Source organism: Solanum tuberosum, unplaced genomic scaffold, assembly GCF_000226075.1.
Source record: "Solanum tuberosum cultivar DM 1-3 516 R44 unplaced genomic scaffold, SolTub_3.0 scf00083, whole genome shotgun sequence".
Lineage (NCBI taxonomy): Eukaryota > Viridiplantae > Streptophyta > Magnoliopsida > Solanales > Solanaceae > Solanum > Solanum tuberosum.
Window position 1 is genome coordinate 226,619 of NW_006239015.1, and position 12,717 is coordinate 239,335.

The 12,717-nt window shown below is 33.6% G+C and overlaps 3 protein-coding genes across 4 annotated transcripts; all 3 read right to left on the reverse strand.

Moving 5' to 3' along the window:
- Positions 1-3,521: 3,521 nt before the first annotated feature.
- Positions 3,522-5,292, reverse strand: LOC102584607 (ABA-inducible protein PHV A1-like). The gene is made up of 2 exons (XM_006346955.2): positions 5,059-5,292; positions 3,522-4,141 (listed from the first exon to the last, which is right to left on the reverse strand). Exons 1-2 carry the CDS (start codon positions 5,239-5,241, stop codon positions 3,557-3,559), a joined length of 768 nt encoding a protein of 255 aa, XP_006347017.1. The 5' UTR covers positions 5,242-5,292; the 3' UTR covers positions 3,522-3,556.
- A 1,405-nt stretch (positions 5,293-6,697) lies between these two features.
- Positions 6,698-8,103, reverse strand: LOC102584927 (uncharacterized). 2 transcript variants are annotated; one of them, XM_006346957.2, is made up of 2 exons: positions 7,864-8,103; positions 6,698-7,167 (listed from the first exon to the last, which is right to left on the reverse strand). In XM_006346957.2, the coding sequence occupies exons 1-2, from the start codon at positions 7,868-7,870 to the stop codon at positions 6,833-6,835; spliced, it is 342 nt and encodes a 113-aa protein (XP_006347019.1). In that variant the 5' UTR covers positions 7,871-8,103; the 3' UTR covers positions 6,698-6,832. The 2 variants fall into 2 exon arrangements, with proteins under 2 accessions (XP_006347019.1, XP_006347018.1); XM_006346956.2 differs by having other exon boundaries at positions 6,698-7,180; positions 7,864-8,097.
- A 449-nt stretch (positions 8,104-8,552) lies between these two features.
- On the reverse strand, positions 8,553-12,451 carry LOC102585478 (30S ribosomal protein S5, chloroplastic). The gene is made up of 2 exons (XM_006346958.2): positions 11,721-12,451; positions 8,553-8,960 (listed from the first exon to the last, which is right to left on the reverse strand). The coding sequence occupies exons 1-2, from the start codon at positions 12,386-12,388 to the stop codon at positions 8,711-8,713; spliced, it is 918 nt and encodes a 305-aa protein (XP_006347020.1). The 5' UTR covers positions 12,389-12,451; the 3' UTR covers positions 8,553-8,710.
- Positions 12,452-12,717: the final 266 nt, after the last annotated feature.

Genomic DNA, 12,717 nt, shown 5'->3' on the forward strand with positions numbered 1-12,717 from the left:
GGATACATAATATAGCAGCGCGGATACTTTAATTAATAACATGCGGATACTTAAATTATTAAATTGTTGTTATCAGTTTAATGCGTTAAATAAGGGATTAAAAACAGAAATTATAATTGACTCCCACAAATCACGCTTACGTTTCTTCCTTCAACCAATCAATCGTTCATAATCCTCCAACTAAATTATATTTTTTTAATTTCAAATTATGAAACGTCTCCTTGTTCTTCGAAAAAACAGTACAAGTTTTATTCAAACAATCAAAATATATTTTGTATCTGATAATAAAATATTGTTGTTTTTTATTGATTTAAATCAATGTTACGATATTCAACCTGTTAAAGAATACTACATATATAGAACCTTAATTGTTTTGTTACCAATTGTAACATATACACAAATTTGTTATTTGATACTAAAATGTGTATCATATAAATAATAATTAGTTGGATATTTTGTATCTGATACACAATAAGATGTTACCATTAGGTGTGATTTTAACTTTATATAAAAATTTGTTGATTTTTTTTATTTAAAGCAATGTTACAAGATTCAACATGTTAAATGATACTAAATATATTGAAACTTAATTGTTTTGTACCAATTGTAACATATTATTTGATAGTAAATGTGTATCATATACATAATAATTGAATGGATATTGTGTATATGAAAATAATATGTTATCATAATTTGTGATTTGCATCAAGACTACCACATGTTTTAATAAATACTAAATAAATTGAAAAGTAGTTGTGGACCCAATTATGGAATATATAGTATCTGATATTCTGTATCTGATAGTTATATTGTAGCGGCAGTATTGGTGTATAAGATACATAAATTGGAAAAATAATTCAAATAGGAATACAATTTTTGAAAAAAATAGTCTTCAAATTAATAATTACTTAGAAAAACAGTGTTGGAAAGGGAAGGAATATTACAAAATACTAATTAATCGTAATCTTCAAACACAATACTAAAACATAATTATTCTATATTAATCAGTCCACCTTCTGCTGGTATAGTGTAGAAACTCTTCGGCCTTGTAGGATCATCGTTATCGCTAACATATCACGCCTTGAACTTGTCCATACCATACTTCCATAACAGTGTTGCATATCTATTGCGAAGATAGGCACTCCGAAAACTTATAGATGGAATGCTGATTTCGTTGCTCAAATATTCAGCAAATGCAGCTACATACATTCCACAATCACTGCAAACAAAAAGTAGATACATTAAAAAAGTGAATTAAATATGTAAGTAAACAAATTATTTACAATACTAACAGGCTATTGCTTTGTTGTTGCATAATGTCTTGAGCATATTCCACCTCAAACGACTGTTGTGGACCCAACAGTTCACCATTTTCCTTGTCTTTGTACGCCTCCATTGATGCCCAATCAGTTCTTCCCGTTTTATCAAAGAACCCACTATCATGAAGATAGTTTGGAAGCATTACAGACAACTTATTTATCTCTTTTGCATAAACTTTTTTCCTTGATACCATAGACGAGTGATACACTCGTATTAACAAAAACAGGGGTAAGATATATGATAAAAAATGGGAAAAATTGATGCTTACATTTGGTAATGTTGGTCGAACAATGGGTGGGGCAACCTTTCTACCCCTTTTTTGGAGGGTTTTCGAATCTTTTGAAGTAGTTGCATGTACTTTCTTCTTCGATTTTTTCTTGCTAGAACTTGAATTTGTCATGGTTATCGGAATAGACAACCTTTTTGAACTGAAAACCATTGTATATCGGATCTTCTGAATAAAAAATTAGAGATTAGTTAGATGTTAGATGCATAATGCAAGATAAAACGATTGATACAAAATAAAGAAAAAATAGGCGAAAATTACAATGAAGACGATGAGAAACCCTATTTTGAACTCTGAATCCGGTTTAAAAGTGATAAGATTCTTTTCAAATTCAAAATTATTTGAATTTGATAACTGAAACTGTAATGGGAGAGATTGGGGGCAAAATTTAGGGAATGAGAAAGATCTGATTTTTCTTCAAACTAATAAAAGTATCCGGTTAAGTTGAATTGGGGGAAAATAAGAAATTTTTGTATTTTAGTAAAAGAGTAGGGAAATATTGAGAATAGGTAAAGAAGTGTTGTGTATTTAAGTAATTTTCCCTTTTTTGTAATTTTTTGAAAGATAGGAGTTCACAAGTCACGACCAATATATCGAGATCGATGACGTTTATATATAGCCTACAAAGATACAAATTCGTATGAATTTTACTTGGAGATTAGGTGAGTAAACCTATCGAAGTTGTCCCCAAATAACGATTCTTAGCACTTCGTTTGGATAGTTATTGTGTTGTTAGTTTAAATATAATATTAATTTTAATTGTTATTTAAATTCTATTGTATCGTATCATTTAAATCCATTGTTAAGTAACAACGAAAAAACACACTTTATATAACTAATTAAATCACATTGTTATCTTAATATTTTCTTCTCATTTTATTTTTATTTATTATTAAATAATCACATTTCTTCTTTTATTGTATCTAACAATCATATTTATCTTCTAGCCTACCTTTTATAGTAACTCTACTTGTATCCCACTTTATCATATTACATTTCTTCTTTTATTGTACCTAACAATCATATTTATCTTCTACCTTACCTTTAATAGTAACTCTACTTGTATCCCACTTTATCATTGACATTATGTAAGAACGATACAATCTGTCCTTCATTAAAATAAAGTATGATACAATTTAATATGATACATTTTAAAACATGACATTATATAACGACGGAGAACGATAGTACTATCTATTATACATAATGTAACAACGGAGAATGATACAATCTATCATTCATTAAAACAATACAATACGATACAATACAAATATGAAAAATAATACAATCTATCATTCATTAAAACAATACAATAGGATACAATACAATAAATTATAATACGATACTGAAACAATTAAGTGAAAATAAACCTAATGTCTTCTTTCTTTCCTCTTCCAATAATCTTCCCTTTCCTATTTCACCTTTAAGAAAATAATCTTGTGAGAAAATAAATTTAATGTCTTTTTTCCTCTTTCAATAATCTAATTCCCTTTCCGATTTCACCTTTAAGAAAATAATCTTAATGTCCATTCTCCTCTTCTATAATCTTCCCTTTCCTATACCTTTAAGAAAATTATCTAATTATCTTAATGTCCATTTTCCTCTTCCATAATCTCCCCTTTCCTATTTCACCTTTTAAGAAAATAATGTTGAAGTCCACTTGCCTCTTCCATAATCTTCCCTTTCCTATTTCAGCTTTAAGAGGATATCTTAGATGCCGTTTGGAAATTATAAATTTATGTGTGTTCATGAAAATATTGCCCGTGGGGTTGGGGGAAGCAAATTCAGCCAAGTGAATTTCAAATCAAACTTTAAAAAAAAACTGACATTAGAAGATGTTCATGCTTGTATACAAATAAGCAAAAAGGAAATAAGTTGTGCAAGTACATATTAGCAAAAAAACCTTTTTCACTAAATTATTCAGATTAAACTTGCACTAATTCCTGTTGCTCAAAATTTCTTAGGATCACCAGAACCCCCTGCACGCCTCCTCTGCTCCACCACATCTTCATCCATCGTATCTTCCTTCCGCTTACCCGTACCCATACGATCTTCGATATAATCATCAACTGACTTCTTATCATCCTCCGCCGAACCAACAACAGTTTCCTTAATCTTCTGAGTTGTCTCTTTCGCCGCTCCCATAGCATCCTGCATTGCTTGCTTAGCTTTATCAGCTATTGCCTGTGCCGTCTCCGCAACTTTGCTTCCCCCTTCTTTCGTCTTATCAGCCATGGACTCTGCAGTGTCCTTAGTCTTCTCCTTCATGTCGTGGGCTCGCTCTTTCGCACTCTCTTTAGTGTCATGTGCCATTTCGGCTGCCTTGTCTTTCCCTTCTTTTGCTTTATCGGATGCCTTTGCAGCCATATCGTTTGTTTTGTCTTTCATGTCTTTGGCTGTACGCTTAGTTTCGTCCATGGACTCTTTCATATCGTCTTTTGTTTTATCAGCTATCTCCCTCATAGGAGATTTATCATCTTTAATACCTCTATCGAAGTCTTGTCTTCTTTTTAAGTCCTCCGATGCATGGAATCCCTTGAAACATAAATGAAAAACATTTTTTTGAGTCCAACAACATATCCACTATATATAATCCCATACATTGAAATACATTTGAATCCTTCAAACATAAAATGAAGAACATTATTGTTCCGCCACCATTTTTTAATGTATTTGATTGAGGTGTGCCACTAATCTAAAGTTGTTAACCGATTTTTGTAGCAAGTTGGCAAAACACTACTCCTCCTGTAGAGTGACTCGGCACAGGAAGACTTCTCTAAATACTTATGGTCTAAATAAAAAATTGTGTAACTATAAATCATTTCATTAGGAATAGAATGAACATTTTAAAATTAAATTGTTACTTAATACTATAAAAATATGTCATTCTTTTTTACACTGCCTAAAAAGGAAAATAAATCATATAAATTGTCCTGGACAGAGACAGTAAAAAGGAAGATCTCAGCTCCTACAATAATTTTTTCTTTTTACACAATTAGACCACTTGAGAGGTGGCTGAGTAATTTCTTTATTGCTACAAACAAAATAAGTTAAGAGAAATGTATTATCAGCGTAAAAATATATTGACTCAAAAGTAATTGCAAGTGACTAGATCTATTTAGAGTTAATTCTTAACAAAGAATAAATGTCAAAAGGAACGTGATATATAACATGTAAAACACATCGTTGGAGGGTATCTAACTTATAAATCCAAAGTTAAAAAATGTAAAAACATGTCACAACCGTCTATTACAATGAACTAGCAATTTGAAACAAATATTCTCCCCGCTCAATTTGTTTGTCTAAGACCACAAAATTAAAAAGACATTTGGTACATTTTAACATTTTTTTTTAAATTTAAAATCTTATTTACCTTTCTTAGCCCGTGTCAAATAGTCAAAAACAGAACAAACAAACAGAAACAGAGAGAGTATGTACTAGTACAATATTACCTCAGAATGATTAGGGGAAGAGGAGAAGCAGATTTTGTGACGAATGACAAGAGATGTTGTTTGAGGAATAGTCTTCAAAGGGTAGAAGAAGGAGACATTACGGCGGATGAAAAGAGAAGAGGTTCGAGGAAGTGACTTTGACAGGTTCAAAATGGCGTTTTTTGTGATTGACATCGCTGCCATTCTTTGGTTGCTATCACAAAAACTTAGGCTTGAGAGTAATTTTTCTTTTTCTTTTTCTTTTTCGTGAATGTGATTTCTTGCAGTTTCTGTGTTACAGTTTGCACTTCTTTCATTCGGCAAATTGGCTTTGATATTATAGTGGCAAACTTGCAAAAGATAAACAAATTGGTGTCGTCGTTAGAGTATGACACGTTTGATTGTAAACGCCACGTGTAGTGAACATATTCAAAATTGTTACACGACGCACAAGTTGTGATTGGTGTTACACACAGATGCAATTGACCTTATTTTTCCTTTCCTTTTGTTTTTGCAAGAGATTACCACAGTTGATGTAAAACACAATTTTTAGCTTAATTCTGTACATATATAGAATTAATAAAAATACGGTTTATCTAAATATTTCGTACACGTAATGCTTTTCTTATAAATTAAAGGGTAATGCTAAATGGCCAAAAACTTCATATTGTCATCCCGAGTTGAGAATTAGTAATTGACTAAAAAACTAACGAGAACTGTTTCATCGAAAAATAAAATAAAAGAAGAGAAGTTTATAAACTAACTTACTAAAATGAAAGAAAAAGAAACTAAAGACCAAGAATTGACTTCATTTTATTTTTAAGCTCTTTAACTTCTTAGAATTTAAGAAGAAGCTCATGAGTTTTGTGTTTTGAATGATCAACTCGATTAATATTTTAACTCTAATTAAAAGAGCTGGTTTTTAGGACCTACTGTCTCAAAATAAAAAATTGCTCCTCCCTATGCATAAGCGTATCTATAAATTATAATACGACTTAAAAAATAAGCATACATCCAGAATAGTGAAATTTACCATATATTTAGAACAACTAAAATTTATCATACAGATGCTTTCAATCGCATTTGAGCAAACTCTACATCCAGAACAACAAAATTTATCATACAAATACACTACCCGTGCAACTCGCCACAATAACGCATTAAATCCCGAAAAATGCATCTTAAAATATTATTAACGATCGAGTAGATTTCATATAAAGTACTACAACTGAGACTAGACAAATATATCGACATCGATAGATAAAAGGATTCCGTCATGTTGTTACGACTTCATAAACATAATTTATCGTAAATATCCAATCAAATCTTATCTTATTACAATCTTTTATCAAAGAGGTAGGCCCCTAGACTTTTTACAATTGTAACACGACGTCTGAGATTGAATATGTGGTATGAAATTTATCCTGCCTAAATTTTATATCATCATTCCATACAAACACTGAACTCTTCCAGGCTTGCATTAGTTTCTCATTACTCCGATCCCTCATTAATTTTTTATTAATTATGTGAAATCATTTAATTTGACATAAAATATAAAATAACCTGACTTAAAATTTATGATCTAAAACGACCTTAAGATCGAAAACATCGTCAGATATCGTTTTGATAAAATAGAGGATTGTGGATATAATACTATGAAAAAAAAGAAGGAAGCTTTGCAAAGTATGATCAGTGCTCTGATTATTCATTCAATCTAGGCTAGTAGAAGTAGATTACAAAGTTCAAGCTAGCTAGTCCATTGTACTAAAAAAAAAAACCAAAGAGAAAATGATTTTCAAGAGGGTTGTGGTTTCTTCTCAACAATGGGTCTCCAATTGACATTCAAACCTTTATCTTCATCCACAGGCTTTCCTCCTGCTTCTTTAGCCAACTTCTTCTTAAGGTCTTTCTCATCTTCCACAACAATTTTCTCTGGATCTATATTTCCCACCACTTTTTCTTTCAACTCTTGAGCAGTATCCTCAATAGCTTTCCATGCATCTTGAGTTGTTTTAGTGGCTTTATCCTTCACTTCTTTCGCCTTATCAGCAGCCATTTCAGATACTTTACCACCCGTTTCATCACTATCGGTCCCGTACAACTTCCTGCTCTGTTGTTCCCACGCCTCCTCTGTTGCAGCTCCCTTTAATACATGAGTAGTACTATTTTAACATATATATATATATATATATATATATATATATTGAAGGTCTCAGTTTTTCTTTATCCAATGTTTGATATTTAGATTGAATTTCCCGATTAATTCGATTTTGAGACACACCGAACCAATCAAAGAGGAAAGTACTCTATAGCTAAACAAAATATTATTACGAGACTCAAACCTCAGACCTCTAGTTTAAAAAGAATTGAAGTCCAATTCTTACCTATAATAAATTTTAGGTTAAATTTTTCTTTTTAAAGATTGACCACAAAACAATAAACGTCTCATTAAAGTTGACTTTAGGCGATCAATCTTATTGAGCCATTCTACCAGTATATTATTGTTAATCACCAATAAAATTACTCAAAGACAATTGGTGCATGAACATGGTTTTTTTCTCATATATATATATATATATATATATATATATATATATATATATATAATTAAGCATGTTTTTGTTTGACCGCTTCAACAATAGGTAATTTCATGCAACAAACTTTAAATTAAAAGATAAATTGAGAACTTTTCTGTTACAAAAAATATTTTTTATATTTTATAAATAAATGTGGATTCAATTATAAATGTATGTAAATTTGATTAATTTCAAATTCTGGATGGATTTATGGCTTGTTCATTATATTTATATATGTAGGATGACTAACCTTCCATATTTGACGACCAATGAAGATAGAGGAGGCTCGATGTGGGAAGGCTTTAGAGAGGTTGAAGATAGATTTTTTGCTTATGGACGCCATTGATGCTTCTGTTTCAGCTTTTGCTTGGACACTTTTTCTTTTTGGTTGATGAAAAAAGGACTGAAGATGATTCTAAGGTTTTAGTTAACTCTTTTTCGTCACAACGTTCTTGAGAATTTGGTTCATAAAGGAAGGGGGTTGGGGTGGGTCTCTTGAGAGTGACACGTTTAGAGGTTTATGTGCCACTTAATTTCTACGGTTGGACACGTGCCGCACGTTAATTCTTGGCACAGATACCATTTTGCAAGATCACATCACTGGAACGGAATGAACCGTCAAAAATCTCTTCAGGTGGGCTCCCTTTTTCGGTAGATGAGATTAGGATGAAAGGTATTATCTCAACGCCACTTCATTAATCACTATCCGATAGATATCTACAGTACTACTATCATATTCAGCGTGTTTTTAAAAGATGGAACAGAAAGTTAAAATGTGCTAAAAATTGTGTCTTAGGTAGTATGGAGGATGTTTGAAAAACTAGATACCAAATGGATGAATTACACTAGTATGTTTTAGACCCCCCCAACCAATGTGACATTGGTCCAGGTTGAGATGTTGACGACTAGTGTTAAATTTATGAATTTATAGAAGAAAGATTCTGTTTGAGAAGGCTGCATTTTGAAATTTACATAATTAACAAATAATCACTTGCAGAAAAATTAAATGGTGCATCTGCAGCTTATCCCAGTTGAGACTTTTTTTCTACAAAAATCTTGAAGATACAAATCAAAGCAACGGGAAGAAAGGAAGGTCTTCATTTCCAGAGTTCTTCCATAGGAATGCCACGTTCTTGAGCAACTTCACTGAATTGCCTCATCTGCTGAACAGCAACAACAGTGGCTCTGGCATTGTTGAGGGCATTGTTACTCCCAAGCTGCTTCCCCAAAGCATTCTCAACACCAGCCATTTCAAGAACGATCCGCACAGCACCACCAGCAATCACTCCAGTACCAGGGGCTGCAGGTCTAAGCATCACTCTTGCTGCTCCAAAGTCTCCGTCAGATCTGCAATTTAGTGTTCAGCAATATTAGATCCCCAACTTATAAACCAATATCAACATGATTCTTTTTTTCCTTTGGACAATGGTACTATTCCACCTGCTATCTTCAACTAATACACGTACGAGTAACTCTTACCCACTAAGACTTACAAAAATATAAAGAAATTTTCTAAAGCTTGCGTCTCTACTGAAATTTGAACATTGTCCACTTCATTGGTTGCAAATAGCAAGGTACTAATTCTTTCACAATGAGCTGCCTAATTCAATCAATATTTTTGCAACTACAGTCTACATACATGGCAAGGCAAATGCTAAAAGAAGATTTCCTCAAGGCAAGATGTGGTAAAACCTTTAGACGAATCAGTTTTTCTCATCAAACGGCTGCAAATATGTGCATCCCTCTAGGACAACAATAAATTAAAGAGGATCAGAGAGTAAAAAAACTTCTCATATAAACGTATTCCATCCCCTCCAGGCCTCTCATTTCATTCCTCCAGATTTAGCAATAGAGGTGCAAGGATAACCATGACAAGAAACAAACTTCAGCTCTATAGTTAATACACGTCCTAATATATATAGCCCGCCTGTCTTCAACATAATTAAACATAGCACCACTGCTAAGTCATAACTTTCATTACCATGTTTCTCAATTCTTCAAAGAAAAGAATTTTCAAAAACAAACACCACCCAAAGAAAAGGAAAGAGACTTGAAAAGAAAAGAACTCCTGATATCACCCTCCCCTCCCACAAAAGAAACTCAGAAAAAGACATCGACAGCTAATAATGCAATCAGGGAATAAAAATGAGGATAGATCAAATTGATCTCTTTCAGATGCATAGGCTAGAATCACCAATGACCAACTTGTTTATTTATTAGACTGACAATCTAGTTAAAAATCTACAGAATTTCCTTCATGTTACAAAACTTAGTAGTTTTCCCTGCTAACATATCCGTCTAAATGGTGACACACACACACCAAAACAAATCTACAAAAAGTTGCTACTTTTTTTACTTTTTCACTGAATATCCTTTCTTAAAGTTGAAGAGGAGAAGCAATCATTTTTATGACTTTCACATATTTCAGACAGATGAAATAGTGGACATGTACATTTTGTCACCTATTAAATCAATGAAAACAAACACAGAGACCAATAACACACACTTGTGCACATACAGTCAACAACATGAGAGGTTCGCCATAATACAATTACGAAAAATTAAATTTCAGATGCTTAAAATATATAGAGCTTATCAAGCATCCCAGTCTGTACCCGTCCCCATGGGTGTTGCCTAGCGGTAGTGAAGTGGGTGAACATCATGGGACACCAGGGTCAAATCCTACCCATGGTTGAGGTGTGAAAGAATTGGCTCAATCTGTGAAAGGAGTAGAGACGGCGAGATTCCAAAAGTGTTCACAGGTAGATGGAAATTTTATATTTGGTTGTCTTTGGCTCAGTCCATAAAAGGAAAGGTCGAACCACATAAGAAAGTTTTTGAACAGAGATCAATCAAGTATATCCAAGACAAGAACCATATACAACTGATCTAGAAGATTCTTTGTAATTCCATTTATTGGTTAAGTTTAACGTCAAGAGGCACAACTAAAATTGGTGACTTTTTCTGAGCGAAAATCTGTGATCATGCCAACTTTTGGTTACACAAGAATACCATGGCACAATGAAAAACCTATGCAAAAATTATTCAAAAGAAGAAGAAGAATAAAGAACTATCCAGCAGCATCAATTTATGGAAATGGAACTACTCTACTTTTTTTAACTGAATAATCAGTCTTTTTGCATCTTCGAGTGCATAGATAATGTCATCTCCCCCTACACTTCTATCCTTCTTCACCTTACGAGGATTGGTTCACCACAGGATTCAAACTTGTCCGCACTATACTACCTTTGCAAAGAAGAAGAAGAATAAAGAACTATCCAGCATCATCAATATATGGAAGCAGAACTACTCTACTTTTTTTTAACAGAATAATTCAGTCGTTTTGCATCTTTGAGCACATAGATAATGTCCTCTCCCCCCTACACCTCTATCCATCTTCACCTTACAAGAATTGGTTCACTACAGGATTCAAACTTGTCGGCACTATACTACCTTTGCCATATAATGCTATACGAAGTACGACTCTAGCAACAGTTTGATCCTAAGAAACAACTCAAATGGCAAAGGTAACAGATAAGAAACTGATCAGCCATACCCTCAACCTTAGAGGAGTGAACTTCTGTAGCTTTTGCAGCCTTACTGAATTGAACAAATGCATAAAATGGACCTCAATTCTCATAATTTTTAATGACATTGGAATAGAGGTCTGCAATTCCTGCACCTCAACTAATTCATAGGCACCAGCTACAGTCCACACAAAAAAAAGTTCCAGTAACTATGCCTAGGTAGGCTAGAGCAGAAGGGCTCGCACTGAGTGATATAATTGGTATTCAAACAGGAGATCTCTAGGTTATTACTCTTAATTCTCAACCATAAAAAGTACCTGAGAGACCCAGAAATATGTAGAGAAAATTCCTGCCTGTACCACTTAGACTAAAAGATTTGGTGGTTAAATGCATTGGCATTTCTGGTTCTACAGTGATGATCAGAGTCTACAAACCAAAATTCCCACCATGTAGCTCAATTTATGGATTTTCAAGCCTCTAAACTAGCTGAAAACTACACAAAAATCGTACAATTATGTCAAAACTTAACTAGTGATAGCACATTGTAGAAAATGAGAACATCACACAGTTTACCATTTACCTGTGGGGGAAAGTCAAGTACTTAGTCATAGGCACAGTAATTAGATTCCTCCTAGCATTAACGGCAGACTTTTGCACAGCAGCAATAACCTCTTTAGCTTTACCAACTCCAACACCCACTTGCCCTTTTTTATCACCCACAACCACAACAGCTCTAAAATGCAACTGCTTTCCACCTTTAACAACCTTAGTAACTCTCCTAACTTGCACCACTCTCTCGTCAAACCCATCTTTGGCCTTCTCCTTCTTGGTTTTCCCAAACGAAGTAGTCTTTTTCACCTTAGAATCCATTGCATATATGTCATTCCCAAGAAAAGTCTCTCCGCTATAAGCTGCCCCATAAAGCTCTTCATAAGCTTTTGCAATTTCTTCTTCAGACTCCATTGGACCGTCATCGAAAGATGCTGGTTCTATAAAGTCTTCAGGACGTTCTGGAGGGTCATAAGTGGAAATTTCCTCTGGGTCTGTGTTGTCAAAGAAAGTGGTTTCAGCAGTTGTGGAATTTGGTTTAATGGGGTCGAATTTTGTTGGGTTTAAGAGGAGATAAAATGGTGACAGGTTGGGTTTTGGGATGAAGAATGTATGGTGGGTTTGGGATTGAAAAGGAGAAAAGCGAGATGGGGAGCGTAGAGAGAGAGAAGAGAAGGTGGAGAGAGAAGATGCTGCCATTGTTGTTTTGTATCAATGGCGAAGTAGAGAGGAAATAGATGTAGAGAGTGTAATCTTATCCTTTGGATAAAGAAGGAACATGGGCCAAGTTCAGATAGAAGTACGCTTTGGGCCTAATTTTGGGCCTCCTATCATGAATGAAAACTTGTAAACCCACTCATTTATACGAGCTTACAAACTACCTGCGAAATGTAAATCATACTAGACAAGCTTGGTATAACAAGCTCGTACACACATGAAATGTAAGTCGCACTAGAAAAGTCTAGTATACTGAGATCGACTAAAAAGGCCTTGGAGGGGAAATGATTCCTAACCTTTTTCTATAGAAT